The sequence below is a fragment of the Camelus bactrianus genome, chromosome 15, assembly GCF_048773025.1.
Source record: "Camelus bactrianus isolate YW-2024 breed Bactrian camel chromosome 15, ASM4877302v1, whole genome shotgun sequence".
NCBI classification, from domain to species: Eukaryota; Metazoa; Chordata; class Mammalia; order Artiodactyla; family Camelidae; genus Camelus; species Camelus bactrianus.
The window spans coordinates 19,424,705-19,452,288 of record NC_133553.1 but is presented as its reverse complement, the minus strand read 5'-3'; the positions used below and the strand labels follow the sequence as shown (position 1 = coordinate 19,452,288).

Sequence of the window (27,584 nt, the reverse complement as noted above, 5' to 3'; positions counted from 1 at the left end):
GCTAACGCCCCCACCAGGCCCCCAGGGGCACTGCTCTTTATGGGTCACTGTTCTAATTACGAGTTGGTTCTCCGGAGATGAAGGTGCTGGAGAGAGGCTTGCCCGGGGTTGAGTCACTGTGGCTTCAACTTGGTCACAGCTGACCGAGCAGCCGACTGACCCCGTGCTGGAGGAGGCTGCTCCCAGAAGCACTGTGCCACCCCCTCTGCTGGGGGCAGCCAGGCCTTGCTCAGAGCAGAGCCTCAGCCCCAGTTCCAAAGTCACATGCTAGGCTGGCTGTTATTTGAATTTAAATTAGTGTGCGAGTTCTAGAAGCCCTATTACTCCAGACACAGAAAATGAAATTAGTGAGCAGAGACCACAATTGTATGCTAATCTCATCCTCTGGATAAGGGAGTTTAGAGGAGGGAGGGCACCACATCGAAGTCTAGGGCTGAGTCTTAACTGATCTGCTTAATCACTGCCCAGATTACAGGCAGGGAGGGGACAGAGGTGGCTCATGCAAAAGCCCCGCCATCACATCACAAAGCTCAGGAGAGAGGAGGAAGGGCCAGGGCTGGAAAGATAAGCCAAGACCTCTTTTTCACACTCCCATATCCCCAGTGGTAGAAATGATGCAGTGAGATGATGTAAGATTCATAAGTTCAAACCCTGGGTTGGCCACTTACAAGCTACATGACCTTGAACCATAAAGATGATGGGCAAGAGTTTATTAAGCCCTTTTCTGTGCCAGGACTATGCTGACTGCTTTATATATAGCACTCAGTTATTCTCTCAACAACCTGCTGAGATCTATTGTTGCCATTTCGCAGATGGGGAAACTGAGCCCAGGGAAGTTAAATGACATGGATGCTCTGAGACTTAAACATTTTTTTCAATCTATAAAATCAAGGAAATCACCTCATCACCAAGGATTAAATATGGTAACGTTTATAAAAACAGCCAGCACAGTATTTGACACAAGGTGACATGCAATAATGTTCTTTTTGGAAATGCATTCATTCATTCATTTATTCCTTCATTAATTCATGCATTTTTTATTTAATAAAAAGGCCACCTATGGTGCTGAGATTCCAATAGCAGGCCCTCCATGAGGCCATGGTATCGCAGGTCCCATTAACACATGTGTGTGTCACCGTCACCCCACCCTCACCACGTCAAGCTCCCCCTGTGGTTTGCAAAGTAAGGAGTAAAACTGAGCCGTTAGCCTCCTCTACCAGGAATATCCCTAATTCTAAAAATGGAAATAACACAAAGGCCAATCAGGAGCAGAATGAGTAAACTGTGGTATATTCATACAATGAAATACCCTCTACAGCAACAAAAAGGATGGACTACAGCTACAAGTCCCACAAACACGACACGGAGCTGAAGAAGCCAGACACCAGAGCAGGTTTCCTATGATTCCATTCATGTTCAGTCCAAGCCAGGGGAGAATATCTCAGGTGACAGAGTCAGGCCACGGCCACGGCCACGCCGGCGTGGTGAGGCCACAGGGGCCAGGAGGGGCTCCCTTTAGCTGCAACGTTCTCTTTCTTGATCCGGGAGCTCATGCCCCAGTGTATTCACTTTGTGGAATGGCATCAAGCTAGGCTCTTAGGAGGTGTGCATTTTTCTGTATTATGAAATCTGGTTTTAAAAACGTGTATTAGACACCGCAGGGACGCGTTGCACAGACATTGAGAAGCCTGAGGGTGGCGGTCAGAAGGGTCAAGAGTGGACAGTGAGTGTCCAGGATGCGATGGACAGGGAGCTGGGAGACAGGGAGGAGTGAAGGGACGGCTCAGCCTGGAGCCTGCAGGTGTTCAGAGGTCAGAAGGGAAGCAGAGCCAGCAGAGGAGACAGAGAAGGGGTTCAGTGATGCTGGTGGGAACCCAGAGGCCGTGGAAGCTTGCTGGGAGTCAGGGAAGATGAGGACCTAGGGCCCGTGTCTGGATCTGCTCACAATGTGAAGGTCACTTGATAAGAGCATTTAGGAGGTGAGGAAGGGACAAAAGCCAGATTGCAGCTGGATGCAAAGGAGAGGGAGGCATGGAGGGGTTGAGACCCAATGGATGCTACTCCTCTTTCCAGGCTCTGCTCAATACTGCTGCCTCCAGGAAGCCTTCCCTATGGCCCTCTTCCTCCCAAGGCCACTTCACTTTACAGTCATTTAAGGCTGTCCCCGCCTGGTGAGCTGGGTGCCCCCTAAGCACAGGGAGTATCTCTTTGTCACAGTAAGTAGGAAACCTTAGCTTGTCTTTCTCCTTCTTCAGACTGCAGAAGGAAATTCTGAGATTTTCCCAAAACTCTGTTCTCCCATGGAATGAATCATTCCTCCCCAAACAATTGTTGTTTTTGTATTGCTGTGTGAAGATTATTAGTATAATGATGAGCCCTAATGTTGCATTAATTTGGTTCTGAATTATTTTTATTGTCACAGTCATTAACTCAGTGATTGCAATTTTATTTCAATTTTATCTGGCTCCTTGTGCATTCTGTCAAAACCTCCAAAAACAATGGATCCCAGAATCTCATTTCAGAGCAGACTGAGAATCAAATATATGAAGTTTATGGGAATCCGGCCTGCAGTGACCACCCTCTGGAGTAAGGAAACCCGAAGACAGCAGGTAGACAGGTGAGTCCAGGGCAGGGCCAACACCTACTGCCTCCCACTCCAGGAAGGAGTGGACCAGCCCCCAGCCACACTCTTTTTCAGACAACAGCAGAGATAACATGGATCTCTTCCCAGTTCACATCATGCATGACCCCAGTCTTGGCTTAGGCTGCCAAAGCTGGGGAAAACCTGGTGGGAAAAGCCTGGGGTGATAGGAATTCATCTGGCTTCTCACCACTAGGCTTCACGATCTTTGTGCTTCAACTAAACATGACTTCTTGCTTGGTAAGTTTTTGGTGGCTGAAACCGGCTGGTCGTTCCCCAAGAGCCTCCTGAGGCAGCATTTATCCTCAGCTGACCCAACTCAGAGAGCTCACTATTGTGCCAGAACCAGAGCACAGATTAGCTTCCAGGGAAGACTCACATTAGCCAGGCTTATATGGCTGATGTATAAACCAGAAGCCATGCTTTTAATGACAATGAGTAAATGAGGTGTGACAAGGACTGGACTACTTTCTCCCAGAGATGGAGTCTTCCCAGTCCTCTCTCTGGAGAGGGTCACAGGGCCTGGGGGTCCTGGGGCACAGGCACAGCACCCTGAGCCGGCCCCTGCATGGCTCTCCTCTCCTGCTGCCTGCAATGGTGTGTGCTTCCCTGGCCCTTCAAGCTGCTGAAGCTCAGGCTCCACCTCCTGCCAAGACCACTGCCTGTTCCGTTTTGACATCTCTTCTATTGCAGCCCCTCCCTCCAACATTCTATCAGTGCACTCCAGACTCCAGAACAGTCCCTCACACATAGTCAAGGCTCAGTAGTCACTGAATGGATGGATGGATGAACTGGTGGGCTGTTGTACCTCTGTTCTCTCTTTCTGTAGGTGAGCACTTCCCAGGAGACAAAAAGACTTAGGGGGGTGTCCCCCAGCCCTCCAGACGACTCAGATGTGCCTGATCCCAGAAAAAACACGGCTGGACCCCCTACCACCAAGGGCCACACCGCTGAGCATGCCCATCTCTCTACTCGCAGCCTTCACTCAGCTTCCTTTGTGTCCCTGGGAGCTGTTCGCCCTCTAAGAAGACTATGCACGTCTCTGTTACATAATAGACTGACTTGAAATTTAGTTTTAAGAGCAGCTCTATTTCTAAGGTCTAGATGGGCTCCTCGGGGTGCCTTCAGGGCTCTTCCCACAGGCTCAGGCAGACCCTGGCCAGAGGAGCCAAGTCCTTGGAGAGCAGTGTGGGGTGGGGACTTTGGAGTCAGACGATCTGGTTTGGAAGATGACCTGTGTGACTTTGTACAAGTTGAACAACCTCTCTGGGCAGCAGCCTCCTTATCCTTGAAGCAGAGCCAATGAGAATTTGATGGCATAATTACACCTCTCTGGGGACACAGTGGGGGTCAAGTAACTCTGGCTCAGCAACTGGGGAACTCCAGCTCCGGAAAAAATCTTTGCAGTGTCCTAGAGGAAATCTCATGTGCTGGAGAGACTGGGAAAAAGAGGACAGGCGTCACTCAAGGCAGGCCCGATGGCTCATGGCCCATGGCTCTGGGGTGGCTGCCCGTCAAATGAAAATCAGAGCTTTCAAGGCAAAAACACTTTGGCCTGAAATAGAAGAGAGGAGGGGGAAAAAAAAAAAAAAAAAACCAGAAGAGGGGAGAGGATCAGAAAAAGTGGAGGAAAACTCTAGAACCCGACAGCAGTGTTGGGTGGGAAACCAGATATTTTGCTCCACCCTCGCTTTATGGAGGAAAGCAAGGCCGGACAGGAAGGGTCTGGGCTGGGGACACATCCAGTCCATCTGATTCCAGCCCGCGTCTGCTTCACTCCTCCGGGCTGACTCGTAGCTGACTGGCTGGCTGTACGGAGGGACTGAGTTCCTTCCATCTGCAGAACAAAGAGAGAAGAAAACCCAGCCCAGGAAGTCTCACGTGGCCAGGTTGCAATTTAACACACGACACTCAGATAAGCCAGATATTTAGCTTATTTCTTTCTCTGTAATTTAACTTCCCATTTTCACAAGACTCCACCCCGTTGGAGAATGTAAGCTTGCCCATTAAAGAAACCCCAGTGCAAAGGGCCTGGCGGCTTGGACACAGCAAAAGAGCCAGTGTATCCCATCTCTCCCTTTAGAAACCACCTCAAAGACGACCATTTGCCAAAAAAAAAAACAAACCCAAGCCCCTTGCCTTACATCACAAACAAAAATTAACTAAAAAATAGATCATGGGCCCAAAGATAAGAGCTAAAACCACCAAGCTTCTAGAAGAAAACACAGGAGAAAATCCTTGTATCTTAGAGTCGGAGAGAATTTCTTATACAAGATACAAAAACACAAACTATAAAAAAAAAAAGTTCAACTTCACCAAAATTAAAAAACCTTTGATTTTTCAAGATACTGTGAAGAAAATAGAAAGGGAAGGCACAGACTGGAGAAATATTCACAAATCATACATCTAACGAAGGGCTTGTATCTAGAACATAGAAGGAACCCTTACAACTTAATAAGACAAGGGATTTGAATAGACAATTAGCAAAGATGTGCAAGGTCATCACCCATTAGGGAAATGTAGGGGGATACACCTGACCCCCACTTTGGATGGATAAAATTAAAAAGACCGGCCACTACAGAAGCAACTAGCACTCTCACGTTGCTCTCATGGGCTCATGGGCATGGAAAAGGGACAGTCACTTTGGAAAACAGTTTTGCAGTTTCTTAAAAGTGAAACACACACACTTACTGCATCACCAGCCATCATCCTGCATCTGAGTTATTTGCCCAGGAGGAATGAAAACATGTCCATTCAAACTTCAACATGGTAGAAACCTATAATGAAAAAGAGCATGAAAACAAATACATGTATGTACATGTATGACTGAAACATGATACTGTACACCAGAAATGGACACAACATTGTAAACTGACTATACTTCAGTAAAAATTACTAATTAATTAACTAATTAATTAATTTTTAAAAACTTCTACATGAATGTTCATAGCAGCTTTAGTCATAATAGCCCCAAAATGGAAAACCCCAAATATCCATCGACAGGTAAATGGACAAACACCAGTGGTATGGCCACACAATGGAATACTACACAGCTCTAAAAAGGCATGAACCCTAGTGAAACACAACTGGGTGAATTTCAAAATAATTACACAAGTGAAAGAAGCCAGACAACAAAGAAATCATACTATCAGTTTCTATTTATATAAATTCCTAGAAAATGCAAACTAACCTATAGTGGCAGGAGCCAGGTCAGTGGCTGCCTAGGGGCAGGTCAGTGGCTGCATGGGGACAGGGTGTGGCTAAGGAAGAGCCAAGGGAGAAATTACAAAAGGATGTGAGGAAACTGGGGGTGATGGAGACAGTAGCTGGATTGGGGTGTATGCAAATGTCCAAACTTATTAAACAGTACACATTAAATGTGCACAGATTATATGTCAATAGTACCTCAATAAAGCTAAGGAAAAATAGAAAATCACTCCAAAGTAAAAAGGAGAAAATCTCAAATTCCAAAAAGCAGAAATAATGTAAACCATTTTCTAATCACAGTGCAATAAAACGAAAACTTTATGACAAAACCTGGTGGGGAAGGCTACCACCTTGAGGGAAGAAAATCCTGACAACTCGTGAGTCAAAGAAGCCCAAACCCCAAGTGCAGAATATGCAGAAGAATAATAATGAAAACACCACATACCAGATCCTATGGGATTCAGTTAAAATGGTCCTCAAAGGAAAATTGATGACCTTAAAACATATTTAAATAAGCAGAGAAAAAAAGTGAAAAGTAACGGATTAGAAAAGTAATGCCCAGGGATGTCCCCCCTCCACTGGAGCAAAGCCCTGGCGCTACCCTCCCCTCTTCCTCCCCGCCTTCCCCTCTGGGCTTCCCAGGCACCTCAGGGTCTGCTCCATCCCTACCCCATCCCAGCTCTCCTGCCCACCAAACCTGGCCCACCTGGGGCAGGGGCGGGGAGGGGGGAATGAGCACAAACCTGGGGCAGGGGAGGGGCTCCATGACTCCAGAAAAGGGTCCTTCTCACGCACCTGCTGAATGGACAACCCGGCTGCGACCAAGGGCAGACACAAAGTCCACTCACACCTCTTTCCCGCCTTCTAGAGCAGTGGTCCCCAGCCCTCACTGCACATTAGGATTGCCAGGGAGCTTTAAACATGCCCAAGTCCCTCCCCTAGATACTCAGATTTAATCGATTTTGGTCATCTAGTTGCAAAAACCAAGAGCAAGCTGGGAGAGGCAACTAAGGACCTAGAAAAGAAGGTGGGCCTGGGAGTTGAAACCCCAGCTGCCTCTACCAGATGTGTGACCTCAGGCCAATACCTTGCCCTCCCTGAGCCTCAGTGCTGTCAAACACAAGAAGCGTTCCTCCCAGATGATGCGTGGGGATCAGAGATAATACATGTGACAATTTAGCACAGTGCAGGTACCTAGGAGTGTGAGCCGCGGTGAGCTGTTGTCACCATTTCCCCTCCACTGTCTCTGACTCCTGCAAGCAGACTGGGCTCCAGGACCACCTGCCAAGTCTGGGGATTAGATGTGAGCCAGAGGAGAGAAGCTGGCTGTGTAGACAAGGCTGCCTTGGATCCACAGTTTCAGCTTCCAGAAGACTATTCTGGTTCCAATTCAGAATGCCTGGCTCCTGGCTCAACGGGCTTTGTCCCAAAGATGTAATTTCTATTTTGATTCCACTCGACATTTAATGAAATGACTTTCAGACACCACGCAGTGTGTCTGAGTTATGAAACCACATCTTCTGGATCCCCAGCGCGGCACAATAACCAGCCTCCTCTGGTTGTTTTGGGAGCTGCCCCTCATCTCCCGAGGAGGATGGATGTGCTGAGCCTGGGGATTCAAGGTGCTGCGCACGCCCTGGGAGCCAAAGCCTGTGGTGTGGACCCTTCACCCTGTCTGCCCTGAGCCGGGCGCCCCACACACCCGCTGTTTCCCAGCTGGACTGTGACAGCAGCCTCCACCCAGCCTCCTGCCCCCCCACCCCCCCTCTCCAATCCAGCGCTGTTCAAACTGCAGATCAAAAACATTCAGGGAGACAGGAAATCAATGTGGATGGTTGCAAACAGCATTTTCAGAAAAACAAATGAAAGAGAATAGAGTAGAAAACACTGGAATGTATCGGCCACGGTCAGAGTGACCACTGCTTTGTGATGTGCCGGCTGTGAGGTGGACACCAGGCCTCGGTGAAATGAACAAAAGACTGAAAGGATGCAGCTTTCATCCATGACCCCTGATCTTCCTGAAATGCACATCTGATCGTGTCACTCCCCAGCTAGTACTCAGTGGGTTTAGGGACCGAGTTCAGATCCCACAGTGTGGCATCAAAAGCTCCTCAAGACCTGGCCCCTGTTTTCCCACCCGTACCCCGACCCCGACTAGACCAGGAATGTCCCCACCGGCCCAGCCCTCTAGGCACTCAGTTTGAGGGTGGGACTGAGTAACACATGACGTCACAGAGCCATCTCCTAGGTGACCGCACTCCACCTGCTGACCTCCTCTGGTCTAAGACGACTTCCTGGATTCTACAGGAGCAAAGATACAAATATTGCTGGAAGTCTTCCTTTTGTAAGGAAGTGGAAGCCCTACAATTTCTCCACAACCTGGCTATTGAAAATAGGAATTCCGCCTACACACCGGAGAAGCTTGTTAGGGGTCACTGAAGGGCCAGGATCATAAGGTCACTCACATGTTCGGGGCGAGGAAGTGGCCAGGCTCACAAGCTGACTGCCATGAGGAGGCAGGCAGCTGTCTACAGCAGGAGCCCCAGCCCAAGGCCCCAGAAATCTCTAGAAGCACAGGGATGCCAAACGGTACTCTGTCAACAGCTTCCTAAAACTCATTTCCCACCACATCAGGTGAACAACTGGACAAGGGCAGGTTCCAAAGAAAACTGAAAAAGAAAGAAATGGCGCATTAACAGGTAGATGTGAGACCTCATCACCGACCTTTGAAGAACCCAGGGAGCAAGCCCGGCCCAGAGCTTGGGGACACGTGGGGAAGGAAGAGCCACGTGTCCTGAGGATTCTGCCTCAGTGCAGGTTCTCAGCTCTAGAGGCCCAAAGCTCCGGTCATATGACAGTCTCCAGGAAGCTCTGGGAAGGAGCAGGAGGGGCGGCCATAACATTCAGGCAGCACCAGCAGCCCCTCTCAGGTTAGGGGAGGTGGGGGAAGGAGAAGAGGGAAGAAAGGGTCCAGTCCCTCAGGGGCGGGCGCCTCCGCGACCATTACCTCCCGTAATCCCCACTAGGGTGGTCCCCCTGCTACTGTGTCCGAGGCACTGGTCAGTCCCTCACTCCCTCATTCATTCATTCACTCAAAGTGTTTGAGAGAATCCAGAGTACCAGGTCAGTGCCACATGCCAGCTGAAGATACCATGGGGACAGTAGGCCCTATCCCTGCCCTCAGGGGCTCACTACCTAGGGCAATGGGGAGGTCAGACAAGTGACAGACAGGTACAATCCTGTATTATAAACACTCAGAACAGGGAAGCCACAGACTCCTAATTCAGCACCAATGTGTCTGGGTAGCGCCATGGCAAAGCGACCTCCAGGCTGAGCCCTAAAAAAGCAGAAGTTGGTGAGATCCAGGCACAGGTGGCGAAGCCCTAAGGCTCAGTGAGGGTCAGGCAGGGCGGCTTGGTGAAGCCAGCAGGTGCCTGGGCTCCTGCAAGGTGAGGGCAAGGGGGACCCTGAGGGCTGTAGCGACAGTGACATCAACTGATGTGCTTCCTAAAAGATCATCTGGATGCTGTGCAGAGAACAGACAGGAGGAGGGCAATGGGGAAAAGGGCAGCCTGACCATGAGTGCGGCCATAATCCAGGTGAGATGGCCGTGATCTGCACTGGGATGTTGCTGCCTGGGAGCCCCTGGGAGTGGATCTGCAGGACGGTGCTGACTGGGTGGGGGTGAGGGAAAAGGGAGGGTGGGTAGCTCCCCCTCCTGGCCACACCAGGAACAGCAGGTCCTCTGGGTTAGAAAGTTGGGCCAGCCGTTCATGGAGCAAGGAACTGGCAGGTGGCGAGCATGTTGGGAGTGTAGTTTGGGAAGTGTCGGTGGGACACCCAAGGGGAGATGTCTAGTTGAATGTTGGGTCTGGAACTTAAAACCTGTATTAAGGAGAGAGTTTCGATTCCACAGATAGGTGTGCAGAGGCCCTAGGGAAAAAACTCTACAGAAGCAGAGGGCAGAGGAGGGGGCTGGGGGTGGGGGGGTGGAGAAGGCAAAGGGGACCGAGAAGGAGCCCCCAGAGGGGTGGTTGTGGGGTCATGGAGGCAAGAGGACACAGGTGAGAACCAAAGGGGACATAAAGGGGCAGCATGACAGCAGTGAAAGCTCAGAGCGACTCTGGGACCAGGCTGCCCCAGGCTCAAATAGTGGCTCCTCCCCTTACTGGCAGTGTGACCTTGGGTGAGTCACTTAACCTCTCTGTGCCTCCAGTCCCTTGCCTGTAAAAGGATATTGTGAGGAGTGAATGAGTCTGTACAATGCTTAGAATAGTGCATGGTAAGGAACATATAAATGTTAAGGAAGAGAAAGCAAAGGTCCTGGTGTCTTGGAGACACAGTGTCAGGGGTGAGGTGGGGAGCAAGCCAGACAGCAGGGAACTGAGGCCAGACGGGACAAGAGAAGGTGGCAGTAACTGCAGCGGGCTGGGTGGGCGGGGCAGGGGAGAGGTGGGCTGACTCACTGGCATGGATGTCACCTCCCAAGGACACGACCCAAGAAAGATAAAGGAACCTAGACTAGGGTCTGAGAAACCTCCAGGGGGCCCATCTCCTACACCCCCACTCCTGCCTGGTGTTCTGGCAGTGCCAGCTTGACAGGTCAGGAATGCTGCCCTGCGCACCCTCCCTCTGTCCTCTCCCCAAATAAAAGCACTCAGGCCCCAACTGAACTGCTTCCCAGGAACGTGGACTCTCAGACCCAAACAAACCAGCGGCCCAGGGCCTGGGGCAGTGCGTGGCCGTCCCCAGGTTCCCACATGTTCACTCCGCTGCAGGCAGGCCTGATGGGCCATGGGGCCCCTTCTGACCACACACCAAACAGCAGAGGCTGGTGGGACCTGCAGGGGCTGGGCCTGGGACCAGGTTGGGGAAGGGGTGCCCCTGGTGGGGGGACAGACTCTCTACTGCCCCCCAGGAATAGTCGGGGGCACCCACAAACAGCCCAGGCAGCAGGTGCAGGCCTTCAGCTGATCACAGCCTCCCTGTCCGTCTGCCCTCGGGACCGGATCCATCCCTCCACCCTCTCAGCCTCATCCATGGCCCCCCTCCTGCCCCCAACATACCTCCTCCTCGACCATCCTACCTCCTGCATCACCTCCCCTGGCCACACTGGCCCTCCTCCTCCTTTGCTGGAAGCACCTCTTTTTCCAGTCTCATGGGCAGTCCTCTACCCTCTCCTTGTCTACACCCACTTCCTCGGTTCACTTGTCCCATGACTTCAAATCCCATCTACTTATCAAAGGCTTCCTCGTTGCTATCTCTAGTTTAGGCCTCTTCCCTGAACTCTAGTGCCACATTCCCACCTGCTGGTCCGGCACATGCTTGCACACCCTCCACAGGCATCTCAAGGGTGATGTGCCCAGGACAGGGCTCTTATGTGTCCCTCCCGGGTGGCCTGCTCGGGCAGCTTCTTCTGACTCCCTTCTCACACCTACGTGCAACCCCTGAGCCAATCTCACCTGCTCTGTCTTCAAAATCCAGGCAGAACTAGGCCGTGCCTGTCACTCCTCTGCTGCCCTTCCCCACTTCCCCCAACCCCTACCCCGTGCAAGTCGCCATCACCTCACCTGGACAGCTGCAACAGCCTCTGAGTGAGTCTCTTGCTTCCATGGATACATTCTAACAGATGCCTGACACACAGAAACAGGAGTGCTCCTTTTAAATGGGAAGGCTGATCCCATATTTCCCATGCTCTCATCCCACTATAACAAAGCCCAAACTCTTTACCTGGGCCTACAAGGCCCCACCAGACCCTCCATGCACACACACAGAACCCACCGATCTGACCCTGACTCCCACCCCTCATACTGCGCTGACCACAGAGGTTCCTGCCGCAGGGCCTTTGCACGTGCACTGTCACTGCCAGAAACATGCTTTCCTCTATTAACCATGTGGTCTGTCTCCCACTTCCTCCCCCAGTTCTTCACAGAGCCTTCCCTGTCCACACTGGGGAAAGCGCACCTGCCCTTCCCCGCCCCCTCCTCCTGCTTTTGTTTCCTTCCGAGCACCTGACTTACTGCACATGGGTGAGTTGGTTGGTTTTCTGTCTCCCCGTCAGTACACAATTTCCATAAGGGCCTGGACTTCATCTGCTTTTGCTTCCTTGTCACCCCAGCACCTGGAGCAGAGAGGATACATAGTAGGGCTTGAATTAATGGACTCCCAGCCTCACGCCTCACTCTTCCTCTGAACAGCTATGTCTGCCTCGCCTGTGCTCAGAGCTTCTGGTCCTGGAACAGCATCCCAAACTTCCCCTCCTCCCCGCTCGGTCCTTGCCAAGAACATGTAGCAGATTCTTCTGCTGCTCCCTACTCCTCCCTCCCTGGAGCCAATCACACCTCCTTCATGTGACCTGGGAACACAGGACCCTTAACTCCCTTGACTCCAAGACCAGGCGGCAGACACCTGCTTCCTCCGTTTAATCACATCACAACTATTTATCCTCCATTTGCTGGGCACAGAGGTCTCTGCTGGCAGCAACCAGGGATGGGAGATAGATGGGTCCTGCACAGGAGGGGTTGACAGTCTCCCTGGGGAGGCCACATGAACAAAGCGACATCATCTTAGCCCAGTCCATGACATGTGTCCCTGAGCATGGCTGGGTGGCACTAGCTCTCTGAAGCTCCAAGGGGGACACAGTGGGGGTGGGGGGATGGAGGGCCCAATACCCTACCTGAAGTCCGGTTCTGCCGTCTGCAGAGCTTTCATACTTACCATTTATAATGACCAGTTAGTATTCCACTGTATGGATACCCCATTAATTTTTTTAAAGTATAGCCTAACTTTTGTTTTGGTTTTGGGGGGGTTTGGGGGGCAGGGGAGGTAATTAGGTTTATTTATTTGTTTTTTTTAATGGAGGCACTGGGGATTGAACGCAGGATCTCAGGCATGCTAAGCACGTGCTCTACCACTGAGCTACACCCTCCCTCATGGATACCCCATAATTTATTTTAACTACTCCCCTTCTGCTTAACATTTAGATGATCTTCAGGTCTACCTCTAATTGGAGGTGGAAGGCAGAGTCCTCTGTTAGAGATTTCAAAATGAATGGGATGATTCAGCTGTTCAGCAAGCATTCGTGGAGAACTTTCCAAGTGCAGAGGACACAAAGGAAGCAGATCACAGGGCCCTGCACCCACACTCCACACACAGGCATAACCACAAAGGCACTGACAGCCAGCCATTGGCACCACCCTGGCCACTCCCCCTCTGGTTGGCTCCACATCCAGTGGCGGCTCCCCGGGACTGCCCAGGCAAGCAGAAGCTCCTTAGCCTGGTGCTCCAGGGCCTGCCTGACCCCTCTCTGAGGCTCCTATCTTCTCACCCACCAGGAGATTCATGCACCATCCCCTGCCATCACCCCCCAGCCCCAGATATAGGTGCTTTCTCCTGCCTCGGGGCTTTGCAAACCCTTGTCACCCCTTCCTCCTCCATGCCTGGCCAACCCGTACACACTCCAAGGTGCCACTCAGCGTCCCCTGGTCCATGAAACCTTTCCTGACTCCCCCAGGCCTGGCATCCTCCTCTGGGCCCCACAGGGCCCAGGCTGGCCTCTGCCTCAGCGCTTAGCACCCTGCATCTGTGGTGTGCTGATATAAATAACAACCAGCTCTCTGGGAGGGGACCCTGAGTTGCAGCATTTATCAGTTCCCACAGTGTAAATACTCCCACCAAAGCTGATTCTGAGCTACCAAAGTGATGTCACTGGTCATGGAATTGGAAAGAGACACGCAGTAACACGCCATTGTATAGTTATTTCCACCAACCAGATACAGCAGCCGTCATAGCCTCAGAAGCATGAAGACAGCCTTCTTGAGTATTTATCTTATTTCTCTTTAATATAATTTATTCAATTGTAAGTTTATGTAATGTAGTTTTTAGTAATGGCTTTAATTAACAACTAGCTCGGTGGTATGGATTGATTGGAACCCTCCAAAATTCATATGCTGAAGTCCCAACCCCCAAACCCTCAGAAGTAATTAAGGTTGAATGAGATCATACGGGTGGACCCTAATCCAATCCGACTAGTGTCCTTATAAGGAGAGGAGATTAAGACACGCAGGGAAGAGGGAGGGTACAGCTCAGTGGTAGAGCGTGTGCTTAGCATGCATGAGGTCCTGGATTCAATTTCCAGTACCGCTGTTAAAAATTTAAAACTTAAAATAAATAAATAAATCTAATTACCTCCATCCCCAAAAAAGAAATCATAAAAAAAAAAATCTACCTTAATAAAGGAATCCAGAAGTAGAAGCTTAGGTGTATACATATAAGTAAAAAGGTATATTTTTATATATATACATAAAAAAGGCACACAGAGACCAGGGGCAACCAGGTGAGGACACAAAATGAGAAGATGGTCACCTGTAAGCCAAGAAGAGAGGCCTCGGGAGAAACCAAACCTGCCGACAACCTGATCTTGGACTTGTAGCCTCGAGGACTGTGACACGGTGTCCGTTGTGGGAGCCGCCTTGTCTGCAGCACTTTGCCGTGGTGGCCCTACCTAGCCAAGTTAATACACTCAGAAACTTCCTGACAATTCACTGACCGGCTCTTGAGTGGGCCCTTGCTGGCTCTGCTGACCATCCACCACTTTCCCGTCTCCTGACTCAACCACGGGCCCCCTAAGAGCAAGGTCATGCCTCACTCAGATGTTTTCTAGAAAGGGCCTGAAAGAAAATGCCTTAGCAAGGTGGCCACGTGCCCGTGAAACCATCCTTGGGTGATGAAATGTGGATTTCATATCATTTCCATGTATCATGAAATCTTATTCTTTTGATACATTTTGGAACATTTTTAGCTCAGAGTCTGTACAAGACAGGCAGCGAACCAGATCTGGTGCCCAGGCCTAGTTTCCTGATCACTGGCCTTCCTCGTGGGTCCTCCCCAAGCCCAGAGGGAGGAGGGCTCAGTTCGTGTTTAATGATCCAGGGAGTGAAGGAATGGAGGTCTTCCAGCCAGCTCAGGCTCTGCATTTCAGTGACAGTCCCTTTCCAGGCAATGTCAGGGATTTTTTTTTTTTAATATAAAATGTTTTTCCAAGGGAAAAAAAGCTTTCTGAAATGTAAATCAAATCTCTGCAAGGTAGACCCATCACCTCTCTGCTGCCTCTAACATTCTAAATGATCTCTTAGAAATAAAATTCAGTGCCTTTTCCATTAATAACTTCTATTCACCGAGTGTCTCAAAAATGTGCCACATCAAACCTATGGAGACAACAATCAAACCTACTGATTGTTGGTTTCCCAGGGGCTGGGAAGGTGTGAGGGGGAACGGGGAGGGACTCTGATGGGGACAGGGTCTATTTTTCTAAAATGGATTGTGGTGATAGTTACAGAACTCTGGGAACAGACTAAAAACATTGAAATTATTATCTCCATAAAGCTGTTTAAAAAATGCAGGTACTATAGTCACTTAGTTCTCATGGTGACAATTTCTAAAGCCAGGTTTTGCTGCCGCTGTCCCTGTACTGTTAGAGACAGGCTCGCTTGGGGGAGGCGGGGGAGAATATAGCTCAGTGGTAGAGCACGTGCTTAGCATGCACGAGGTCCTAGATTCAATCCTCAGTACCTCCATTAAAAAAAGAAAGAAACAGCTCACTGAGATGAGGAAATGCAGCTCAGTGACTGAAAATCGAGTGGGATTAGCCCAGAGGAGGCTGGACCAGCCCCCAGCACCTATCTGCATGTCTTGCAAAGCAGGAGCATGTCCTGGGGTCCTGCAGGAGAGGCCGCCCCACCCCAAGGGGAGGGGAGGCTCAGGGAGGCCCAGCAAGACCTCACACAGGCAGCCTGGCTCCGGGCACTTTCTGGAAACAGGTGGACCCTTCCCCTATCCCACCTCTGAGGTCAGTCACTGCTCCCACCCACCCAGTTACTAACCCTGGGGTTCCTGGGGGTTCCCTGAGTGCCTAGCTCTCTCTTCAGCCTTCCTGGGGCAGCATGTGGCATGCCACAGGCCTGTGACTTTATTTGGAAGATTCACGCATCACCAAGTCAGGAGTGGCTCCCTGGGTCCAAAGCCTGGGCCAGTGATGATGCTCTCTGATTTACAGACAATGGGGGAGGCTCCTGCCCAGGCAGGCCACAGGGCCACAGCGGCAGGGACAAATCAGAGGGCTGCCTCCCCACCATGCTAGGCACACAGGAAAAGCAGGACAAGGGGTGAGAGGACACGGTCCCCTGACAAGGGTCCCTGAGCAGCAGGAGCAGCTCCAGAAGCTGCTTCCTCGGGACCAGCATGGAGGCCTGGGCAGCCGTTCTCTCGTAAAGGGGAGCAAGAACCCCCAAGCAGTAAAGGGACAAGAGTGTGGCCATGGGGCCAGGCACCTGAGTTCTCGTCCTGGTCAGCCACTGTTTATCTTCATGAGGTCTCCAGCAAGGTATCTGACCTCCCTGTGCCTCTTGGCCACATCTGTAAAATGGGTCTAATCATCCCTGCCCCAGGGTGGCTGTGGATCAGATGAACTCAGGGCTGTGAGTTACCGTGAATTCACTGGTTTACTTAAGTGAACAGTCTGGGGTGTGGGATTCAGGCATGGCTGGATCCAGAAAATGAAGGCATGAGGACCCTGTTTCTCTGTCAATCAGCTCTCCTTTCCCATGTGTGAGCCCCACTCTCAATACAGGCTTGCCTTCATGGTTACAAGATGGCTGCAGCAGCCCCAAACCCTCTGTACCCTGAACTCCAAGGCCCGAAGTAAAACAGGGATTCCCCTAGCCCAAACCAAATGCAAGTCCTAAGTGTGGCTCTGGCTGGCAGTAACCAGGTCCTACAAGCAGTCTGGAACTTCAGTGGCTGTGGTCAAGGGGCTTTTGATTGCGGGCAAAAAGAGTCAGTCAGTGGCCTCTTGTGCAAGGGAGAGTGAGCATTTCCAAGGCCCTACCCAATCCTAAAGCAGATCCCACCTTGTCAGAGCCAGGTCCTCTCCCATCTCTACTCAATTCAGAGGGTACAGGGAGGGCCTCTCTGAGTCACAGGCAACCTCCGGCAGGTCCTTTAAACTCTCAGATCAAACCACACCCAGCAGGCTCAGCCCCAACCTCCAAACTAGGAGGGCCTGGATCTCTCCACACCAGCATGTATCTAGAACCAGTCCCCCATGTCTTTTCACCTGCTACCATCCAGGTCTCAACCCCTCGTCATGTTTGTCCCCAGGTCAGTGTGGCCAAATTGTAAAATTCGCACTGTTCACATCAAGAACAGGCACTAGGTCACACAATCACACCCACACTGGCCCCAGAACCTCACCCTGATGGTACCGTGGACATGGAAGGAGGGGGCATCCTCGGACTCTCTGTGAGGATGAGACACCTTTGGCAAATTACCAGTCACTACCTCCTTGACATTGTCTGTTCTCTCCATTATTAAAACTTTCCTTAGAAATGTGCACTCTAATTCAACCCTTGGCATTTCCTGTCTTTTCCTATTTCCCATCTACTTTAGGATAATTCACCAAGGTGATATTCCTTCAGGTCACCAACTCAACAGCTGTGTCTAATCCTGCTAAACAGGATATATTTTTAAGCTCTAAGTGCTTGAATTCCAGCAGTTGTGTTGTATTCCCAGCAACTCTAGCTGTGTCTTTTTAAAATCTACCTATTACTTCTTTATAGTTCTGTCCTTTGGGTTTTGATTCATTTTTGCCCTTTGATCACATTATATTATCCATCTTCTTATTAACCTGAAGTTCTTGGAATTATTGCACCCATCATTCCTACAATCACGTGGTTTCCCTGCATGTTTTGTAACGTGACTGAGCCCCACCTGTGGGAACCACGTGCAGCTGGCTGAGGGTATGTTTGTCCATGAATTCCTAGATCACAAATCTGGGAGGTGCAGACCTAGGGTTTTGACTTTTTTCAGAGTCCAGAGAGATTAACTCCCTCGTCCTCTCCCCCGCCCTGGGCTAGTGAATTACTTTAGTTCCCATTTTGCCCAGGGGCCTGTTTTGTGATGTTTTGGTTCTAGCCCCTCCCTTAGTGCAGGTCAACCCCTCCCTCCAAACCCAAGGGGGTGTCTGGTCCTTCACCCTCAGACTGCTCTAAAGGGCAGCTACAAGCACAGGCTCCCATGGTCACTGTCTTTGCTCCCAGCGTCTGGGAACTCCCTTCTCAGGATGTCATTCCCCATTCTGTTCGTGTTGGTGTCTGAAGCAGGAGGGTTTGGGGGCACTTCAGCCTGCCGTCTTGCCGGAGCCCCTCTAGTCTCCAGGGCCAAGCTAAGGTCATTGTGATTACCGAACCACCCTCATCCTAAAACATCCTGATATGAAAAATCCGCTCCAGGTCACGACAAGGAGACGCCACTGGTTGTGTTCTTTCCCGAGTGCCCAGAGTTCACCAGGAGGGGTAGCCCCCTCCACAGAAGGGGATGGGGAAGGGGGAGGCCCTATCAGTCTTCTCTGGTCCAAATGGGCCAAGCCATGCAATCCTGTTGCCTCAAAGCTGCAGCCACTCACTGAGGGGCTGAAACTCTTGCTCTGCAGTGAAACCGTTGTCAGGGTCACCGGGACTGGCAGAGCTACCGATGCCGCCGAACAGCTCCCTGGCCAGACGGTGCTTACAAATACCCATCTAGTTCCGGCTTTGCAAGGGAACATTCCTCAGGCTGGATCGTGGGCCAGGCAGTGCCTGGCAGGCAAAGGCTCTCACAGCTCTATCAGCAGCCAGGCTGGGCCACACCAAGTGAGCTGAACCCCTGGGCTCGGGTGTAATGAGCTTAAGTCCTGGGGCTCAATGCATCTGGAGCCAAAATCAGAAAGCACATCTAGTTAAAATTGAGAAACTGGGTCCAGGTCTTGGTTTTTTTAGACCATGGGTAATTATGATGCACACTGAGTTGAAAACGACTGGTTTGAACTCAATAAGGCGTCTACCCCCTCCTACTCTCTAATGTCTGAGAATCTCTCAAAGTGAACTTGTGAAGATCACAGGCTCCCTAGTTCCACCCCAAGACTGATTTAGTGGGTCTGGGATGGGGCCCCTGAGTCTTTAATACCAAAGGCAATTCAGACTCAGTGGTCCGACCACACTAACTCTGACGCAGGGAGGTGTGTTTAAGAGCAAGCCCAGCTTGAGGGGGAGGATGTAGCTCAGGTGATAGAGCACATGCCTCGCATGCACAAGGTCCTGGGTTCAATCTCCAGTACCTCCTCTAAGAATAAAAATAAACCTGATCACCTCCCCCTTAAAAAAAAATAATAAAGAGCAACGCCAGCTGGCAGAGGTGAATGGCAAGAAAAAACATGACCATGGGCTGCACCAGGGAGGCTGCTCTAAGAGTTGAGGATCCTTAGAGCATGGCTGCCTGTAAAGTACCCAAAGATGTCATCAACCCAACACCAGGAATCAGATGACACTGAGTACCTTTGGGGTGCAGAGTTCCCAGTGAGAGTCCTCCAGGACACAGAACATACTTCTACCTATCCACCCCAAAATACAGCCCAAACCTCACCCACCCATCACTCCCTGAGGGCCTAATCCTTGGAGGCTGTGTGCTCTTAAGATAGGGAGTGGATAAAACCTGTGCCTTTGAAGTGAACATCCTCCTTCATAGGACAAACAGGATTAATACATTGAAGCAGGGAAGCAGGAGCAGCATGACCATCAGTAAGGTTCATCCCATCCCCACCTCCACAACCCACAAGCAGGCTCCTCAACGCCTCCATCCACTGGGCATCCTCTGCTGCACCCTCCCTGTTTTGACTCTGTAGCTGCATCACCGTCTTATGTACCCGGCTTCTTCCTTGAGGAGTGAGCTTCAAATGCACGGTGGGGGAGGGGGTGCTTTGTCCTCTGCCCCACCTCCAATGCCTACAGCAGGGCCTGACCAGGCAGCCACCATTTGAGTAACTGCACATCACAAGTGGGGACACATAATGAATAATTCGTTAATTTGGGAATATTTCTAAAAGGTAGGTGGGATTGGTCCAGGAAAGGGCATTTATAGACAAGAGGGGCCAACCCGAGCCCCCATAGGTCAGCTTGATGAGAGAGAGCAAAGAGAAACCCCAGCTAGGCAGACCCAGGTGGCTCACCCAAGGTTGTTGGCAAATTAAACGCACTCGATCTTGGCTTCACAAATCCCATGTGCAGGGGGAGGGTATAGCTCAAGTGGCAGAGCACTTGCTTAGCATGCAGGAAGTCCTGGGTTCAATCCCCAGGACCTCCTATAAAAATAAAGAAACCTAGTTACCTCCCCCCACCAAGATAAAATGAGTAAATAATACAATAATAAATAAAACTCAAACCCCATGTGCAGTGTATCGAGTGAGTTGGGGCATCAGCCTTCAAGTGTACCTGTTTCCCACATACCTTGTGCCAGAACAGGCATGAAGAAGGCCCCTTCCCCAGAACTGAAAGCAAATGAACTCATTTGGCATTTACAAAATACTTCCTGGTTGTTCTCTTCCTGAACTGAAATGCACATTTTATCAAGGGACGAACGTAAGCAGTTTTACGTAAATCATTTAACACTTGTGCAGTACTCAATATTAAGACTTTGAAATGATTTAGACAAAATCTGTTTCCCTTTAAACAGATTAAGAAACCGAACCCTAGTTGGCAGAAGTTAATTCTACCACACAGCTAATGGGAGGAAGAATCCCAAAATCTGCCTCCAACCTCCACCTGATGACGAACGCGTAGCAAGTTTATTTATTTATTCATTTTTGTGTTGCACAAGTGTACAGACCATATAATCTGGATTAACTTCCTGGAACAATAATTTAAAAGATAAAAAGGGGCCCCCTGTTACAGAAATTTTTAAATTGACTATTTTACCATTTATACAATAAATGAAGAAAACTGACAACAGAACAAGCCAGTGGTCAGTCAGCCAACACACAACACAATGTGGTAACAAACATGGCCAAAGGACCGATGTGTATCATGCATGACCTTCCATGTGACATCTCAGCTTTCTGGGGTGGGAGGAGGGGGGCAGGGAACATAAAGGCAGATTGATTCAAACTAGCTCTATTAAATATTCCTATTAAGTTTATACTTCCTTCTGAAGCTAACATGTGACTGGAACAAGTGTTAATTACTCACTCAACACTAGTTTTCTACTGAAGTTTAGCAATGCAGCAAGTTAACGCTCAGATTTAGCCAAATCCTAGAGGTAACTGCACTGAACAATACCTTCTCAATCAGTTATGAACTGCAAAATAATACTGGGTATATATTTCAAAGTATGAACTACGGATAGTAAAAAAACATATAGTAACAAATTTTTCTAACTCAAGACATGTCATAAAGTATAAATGGATTAAGTCAACGGTACCCACTTACACACAAGTTTAACAACATGAAGATAAACACTCAACTTTTAGGACAGGCAATTTCAGTCCTGATTTTCCCACTTAATAGAAGAAAGATCTTAGGTGGGTCATTTAGGATGATCTGAAAACCAATTTACAAGGCTAATATCTTAGATCCCAGCTAAGAAGACTCTTCAAGGATCTTTGATACTAACTTGAAATTGAGGGACATAACAATTTGAGAAATTAAATGATATTGCCACACATAGCCAGGTTACCAGTGAGCCCAGATCACACTTCAGTTCCCAATGACCTAAGTCTCCTCTCCCCTCATCTCTTATCCCTGGACCTGGGCTACAGAATACAAAACCAACTTGTGTTCTCTGTGGTACCACCTGCCCACTCCCAATACCTAGGTGTGCACGGGATTGAGTTAAAAAGCACTTCAATTCATTAAAGAAAATAAAGCATAGAAATAACATCCTTAGTTTACACAGGTTTAACCTAGTCTGGTCACCTAGTAAATTGAGTGCAGGTGTAGTAAATTTAGAATTGGATCCCCTAAGTGGTAAACAGAATACTTTGTATTTGGTGTAGAAACCAACAAATTTAGGTTAAATCAAGCCTTTACCCTACAGTACAAACTGTCTATTTGTGTGTAAAGTGCCAGTTTTATATACAAATCGTAAGTAAACTTTAAAATCTGCCTTGAAGCAGGGGTTCTGATGTCTTCCTATGGCCTTGTGGTAGTTGCTGTTTAATCCTGCTGGAACAAACTCGCTCGAGTCTTCACACTTTCAGGCCAAGAATGCTGCTAAGAGCCAGGGTGAAGCCATGTAGAGCCAGCCTGCTTGCAAAAGCCAAACCTGGGCAAGATCTTTTTTAAGAATCCAAGTAGCCTTTTGTCTACGCTTTCATTCTAGGTGACCCCGCTAGCATTAACAGGATTGATTTTGAGGTAGCTACACAGTTTTCAAGATGCCATTAATGAACATTATGGATAATTCATGGTGTAGCTAGTTGATACACTTCAAGTAGCTGATTTTTTCTCTTTTGGTGAGAAGGGAAAAAAAGAAAAATCAGCAAAATGAGAGCATATCTTCAGTTCACTTAGAAGTCAGCATCCAAGGTAAAAGAATTCTCTGTTGGACTGGACATCACTCCCATCCTCTGATACTCGCCTACTCTCTTCTCAAAGAAGTTAGTCTTCCCTTCCAGTGAAATATTCTCCATAAAGTCAAATGGATTTTCTACTCGGAAAATCTGAAAAGGTTCACAGCAGAACATCAATACAGAACACCAGTTTCAAAAAGAACCAGAGGGCTACACGCGATACTTTACCTTGCTAAAACCCAGCTCCAGCATAAGTCTGTCTGCCACGAATTCAATGTACTGCTTCATTAAAATGCAATTCATCCCAATAAGCTTCACTGGCAAGGCCTCTGTGAGGAACTCCTAGGGACCAAATACAGCTTCTTAGCAAAACAGCAGCATAAAGATGTCCTTCAGCAAGCACGAGACCCCCACACGTCACCTACCTGTTCTATCCTAACTGCATTGACAATTATTTCTTTTACTCTCTGCTCCGAAGGTTTGTGTACCAGGTGTTTGAACATCAGGCAGGCAAAGTCACAGTGTAAACCCTAGAAGGAAAGGTTTAAGATTACTATAAAAACAGCAGACTTTCATCACTATTGTGGAAGGGGAACTTGCTTTCTGATGTTCTGCATTTTCCTGATACATCTTGCAGGCCAGACTAAAAGCACTTAAACTCTGGAAGGGAAGATGACTCAACTGCTGGGGCACCTGGGCAGGCTCAGCCCCACCCAAGCCCTCACGGCTGCCCCCTGGATGACAGGAGGCCAGGTCTGGTCCTTGCTGCTCTGGGTGGTGGCGAAGGACTGGACAGAACTTGCACTGAAAGCACTTTATTTCTGCAGCTGTGAGCTCCAATGTTGCCACTACTCTTAGCAGGTAAAGGCAAAACTGACTAGGCCAGTTAGTCCTCAGATTTACAACCCAATGTTCAGGAAATCGGTAATGCAATTTCAAGCGAATCAAGTCTGCGAGTCTTAGTACGTTAAACCCCGAGTAAGGCTGATGGGATTTACACTAGATTGTCTGGGCACCTTTACTTTCTGCAGTTCAATCCAACTACATTCAAAGACCTACACTGGACCAGAATGGATTCTCATTTCATTGGGATGCTTACCAACTAACTTTGAAGTACAGTAGAATCACACAGAAGACTGGTAGAAATTATAAAACATCCCTTAAAAAATTCCATCACCTATAGGGCAATACCTATGTAGACTGAGAATGAGTGAAATAATTTCAGTATATTATTTAAAAGATTTCATTCTCTGGCAAGTATGCATATGGTTGAACCCAAGCGTTAAAATGTGCATGTAAGACAATCTGACTTCTTGGGTTCCCTTCGGTGAACACGAAAGCTGTACGTGTTTGAGGTGCAGGTTAGTCTGTCATTTGAATTAGACTCACCTCGTCTCTGCTAATAAGTTCATTGGAAAATGTGAGGCCCGGCATCAGTCCTCGCTTCTTGAGCCAGAATATTGATGCAAAAGAACCAGAAAAGAAGATTCCTTCCACTGCGGCAAAGGCTACAACACGTTCTCCTAGAGTGAATGCCGAAATATTTCCAGTGAGTATCTGTGTTCAGAGGAAGGACCCCAAACCAGTAACATCATGAGACAACGGAGCTCAGGGGTAAGTAGGGCCAAGGCATCCTTACCATAGGTGGCCTCCTTGTCCCCAATCCAGCGCAAGGCCCAGTCTGCCTTCTTCTTTACACAAGGCATCGTCTCAATGGCGTTGAAAAGAAATTCCCTGGTAGACACGGACCCAGAGAACATCAGCAGTGCCCGCAAAGACCTCCTATCGCAGGCTTCCAGTAAGAGCGCTGGGACTCAGGCCAAACTGGGATTCATGCTGAAATGTTTTCCTCTGACTGCTTTGCTTTCTCCTTCATAATGTTTTCAAAAATCTCAACATTTAGGGGAGGGTATAGCTCAGTGGTAGAGCACGTGCCTAGCACACACAAGGTCCTGGGTTCAATCCCCAGTACCTCCATTAAAAATAAATAAAAACCTAATTACCTCCTCCCTCTCCCCAAAAATTAAAAAAAACCTCAACATTCATTTGGTTTATGTTAATACTAATTTAGTTGTTCGTTGGTTCATATTGAGCCCAAGAACTAGTAACACTAAAACTCAGTCTATGACACCAAGAGCATTTATTGGCTTAAGGATTTCAAGTCCAGGTCATGGGAAGGTTCACAGGCCCTATCTTCTTTAAATCTGAAGTACCATAAAATCTTAACTGCTAAGCCTGTTTAAGCTATGCAGACCATGACCCACTTAGATGCCCCAACCCCTCACTGTGCCACTGTGCCAGTTATTTGGGCCACAAATGCCACATTTATAATGAAATAATTAAAGCCAATAAACTAAACAACCCAAGGTTGCTTCCTGCTGTAATTCCATGCTACAATGTTGATCCCAGGTCAGAAAAGCAAATTGATTGGCCCTACACTTACCTGGGTCTTCCTTATCACCCTCTGCCACCTCCAGCTTATCCCCACGCCCACCCTGCCCCTTCTCAGATGACCTCATTTTCTGAGACCAAGGTCATCAGATCACTGGGCTCCTTTCATACTCTTTCCATGTCAACCTAGGTCTTGCCTCTCTCTAGTTTTTTAAAGCTTAACCACCAGGCCTTCCTGATCCTACCCTTTCTGGTCATTTATCCCAATCACCCCCTGACGTTTACTTTCTTTTTTCATTTCAGCCCACAAACATGTTCAAATCTTTTTACCCCCAAAGAGTTTCCTCGATCCTGCTAACCTTTCACGTCGCCACTCATTTTCCCTCGTCATACTCTTCCAGGTAATCTACAAGAGCCTACTCATCAGCTTTGCCACTTCTGTTCCACATTTGCTATCTTCAAGTCGACCTTAGCATCGAGACTACTCAAACGCCATTCCTAACTCTCCTCCCTCTCCAATCTTCAAAATGTAAAATAGGCCCTAAGCCACCTATATTCTTCCTCTATTATCCCCCAATATAAACTATCATTTCAAATAGCTGTGTGCCTAAATTAATCCCATGCTTCACTGCTGCCTCTGTGCTATTATGTAAGCCCTCCACTTACACTCCTAGGACTTGTTTTCTGTTATGTTACAAGCTCCCTAAGAGGCAAGTGACCTTCTACTTTGCATCCTCCTCCCCTTGCACCTTGCACCAGCCTCAAGGTGTAGGTTGACAGATTTGCCACAAGTAAAAACTGTCAGACCTAGGTTGTAGCTCACCATACAGACCCCCTAGGAATGTTTTTTCAGAGAGCATTAGATTGGACATTCAACAGTACACTTCCACCTCCGAAAATGGAATAATCTCATAACTTTTGTTTTTCAAGTGATTGGCTAATAAAGTGAATTTAAGCCTCTTTTTCAGAGCAGAGACGACCATGGGTGCTAGTAATTTCTTTGATTTGGTCATTTTAGAGTCATTTTTCTACCCCCATATGATTTCAGAAAGTAACATCTAGCAAGTCCTAAATATGTTGGTGTATCATCCAAATACTCACCTTTCTTTGGAATCTTTAATGTAGGTGTCAATGAGGAGACTATACATTTCAGAATGTATGTTTTCCATGGCAATTTGGAAGCCATAGAAACAACGGGCTTCTGTAATCTGAACTTCTTGGCTAAACCGCTCCACCTGGTGGTAAAACAAAACTCAGCTTAAGGAAAGTCTACCAGCAACAGCTCAGTCAGTGAACACTGGTTGCCTCACACTTCCTCCTTTGTACCATTATAAGGTCTGTTTCTATGTATATAATAGAAAATCATTCTTTTCTAATTCACTGCAAGAAGGATGCACTCAACAAGACATATGAAACCAAATTATGAAAACAGCAAAGCCACAGAAAGGAGAGCAAATATCATAGCTACAAGGGTTGTGTATCTATTACTATCACTTAACATTGTCATTGCATTTCCCTATAGTTGGGGGAAAAACACCATAAGAAACAACTGCAAAATATGTTATATGACAGGAAGTGCCGTGCAATATAAATACTAGCGTACTGATATATACACATTCAACATGAAAAAAACTCAAAAGATGAAGAAAGTTCTCTCTTAAATCTTTGAAGTGACCAAAAGCAGACTTTTTTTGGAAACTCACCAAGTTTTCATTTACTATGCCATCACTTGCTGCAAAGAATGCCAGAACGTGTGAAATAAAATATCTCTCCTCAGGCTTCAGGGCTTCCCAGTGCTGAATGTCCTTAGAAAGATCCACCTGAAGTACAGAAGTTCACAAGGGATTCGAGCATAAGGACCTCACACGTAGGCATAATTCTTAAACTTTAAATCTAACATCCTCAGTGGGATTCCCACTGGGAACAAGAGGAAAGAAAAGTATATTTCAAACAAGTAATATCCGCCACTGCAGGGGTCTTTCTTTAGAGTTAGGGGCAACGCTGAAACTGTCTTTTAGGTCTCCTGGTTCCCAAATCTGATTACCTCCTCAGCTGTCCAAAAGGAAGCCTCAGCTTTCTTATACATTTGCCAAATATCATGATATTCGATAGGAAAGATGACAAAGCGGCGGGGGTTTTCTCTCAGAAGTGGTTCATCCTCCACGCTGGGGGTAAGCAGCTTAGGGTTCTGTTGGGGGGTAAAGTAATGAAGATGTTAAGTATAGCGCGATCCAGGAAATTGCCTCCTTTTTCAGGCAAAGTACATTTAATTTTTGGAAATTTCATGTGTGTCAGCTGTCATACATGTATTCTGTTTGTAACAGAGCAGGCTCATAGGAGAGAAATAATAGGAAATACCCAGATGTGTAAAGTAGCAAATGACCGGGAAGAAACACTTTGGCGGGAAAGGAGCGCGGGCCCGGGAGGGGGTAGGGTTTGAGCGGAGACAATGAGGCTTTGGCGCCAAGAGCAGGCTCCTCCTGGCACCGCCTTCCTGCAGCGCCCCCTCGCCGGGCGCCCCCAGGGCGCCTACTCACCGGCTCGGTGGCCTCCTGGAAGATCCTCCTCGCGGTCTTGCTGGCCAGCACCCGGGTCCCGCTGAGGGAAGGGGGCTGCAAGGAGACCCGCGGTAAGGAGTATGCCCGCGTCCCCAAGGACCCCGCCACCCTACCCGGACCCGCGCCCCTGAGCGCTCACTGTGTTCTCCTTGTCTGCCAGGCTGAGCCCCTTCAGGGGCGAGAGCTGGAGCTGCTGCTGTTGCTGCGGGTCCGCGATGGTGGCGAGCGGGACGCGGACGGAGAGCATGGCGGCGTGCGGCTGGGACAGGTGAGGCTGCGCGCGGATCCTGGGAGCCCCTACATTGCCCCGCCGGGAATTTAACACATCCCGGAGATGCGCGCGGTGGGCGTGGCCGCCTCCCCATTGGATGGAGGTCGGCCGCTGGCCACGCCTCACGTAGGAGATTCAAGC

At 48.8% G+C, this 27,584-nt stretch overlaps 1 protein-coding gene across 11 annotated transcripts; it reads right to left on the bottom strand.

Annotated features, from left to right (window-relative positions):
* Positions 1 to 965: 965 nt before the first annotated feature.
* Positions 966 to 27,563, bottom strand: RRM2 (ribonucleotide reductase regulatory subunit M2). 11 transcript variants are annotated; one of them, XR_012499204.1, is made up of 15 exons: positions 27,312 to 27,563; positions 27,152 to 27,226; positions 26,659 to 26,802; positions 26,318 to 26,434; positions 25,716 to 25,849; positions 23,863 to 23,957; positions 23,613 to 23,746; positions 22,649 to 22,753; positions 22,452 to 22,565; positions 11,869 to 11,969; positions 11,419 to 11,481; positions 7,043 to 8,517; positions 6,592 to 6,646; positions 6,294 to 6,343; positions 966 to 5,418 (listed from the first exon to the last, which is right to left on the bottom strand). XR_012499204.1 is itself a non-coding variant. In XM_010964026.3 (10 exons), exons 1-10 carry the CDS (start codon positions 27,417 to 27,419, stop codon positions 22,221 to 22,223), a joined length of 1,179 nt encoding a protein of 392 aa, XP_010962328.1. In that variant the 5' UTR covers positions 27,420 to 27,563; the 3' UTR covers positions 20,496 to 22,220. The 11 variants fall into 11 exon arrangements, 1 of the variants encoding a protein (XP_010962328.1); XR_012499206.1 differs by having other exon boundaries at positions 6,592 to 6,643; XR_012499200.1 differs by having other exon boundaries at positions 966 to 4,478; positions 5,333 to 5,418; positions 6,294 to 8,517.
* Positions 27,564 to 27,584: the final 21 nt, after the last annotated feature.

Coding starts and splice junctions, on each gene's coding strand:
- RRM2 (XM_010964026.3), bottom strand. CDS start 27,419: ATGCTCTCCGTCCGCGTCCCGCTCGCCACCATCGCGGACCCGCAGCAA. Junction 23,958..25,715: donor ATTAAAGATTCCAAAGAAAG/GTGAGTATTTGG, acceptor CGTGTCTACCAG/GGAATTTCTTTTCAACGCCA. Junction 22,566..22,648: donor ATGCAGTTAGGATAGAACAG/GTAGGTGACGTG, acceptor TTTGGTCCCTAG/GAGTTCCTCACAGAGGCCTT.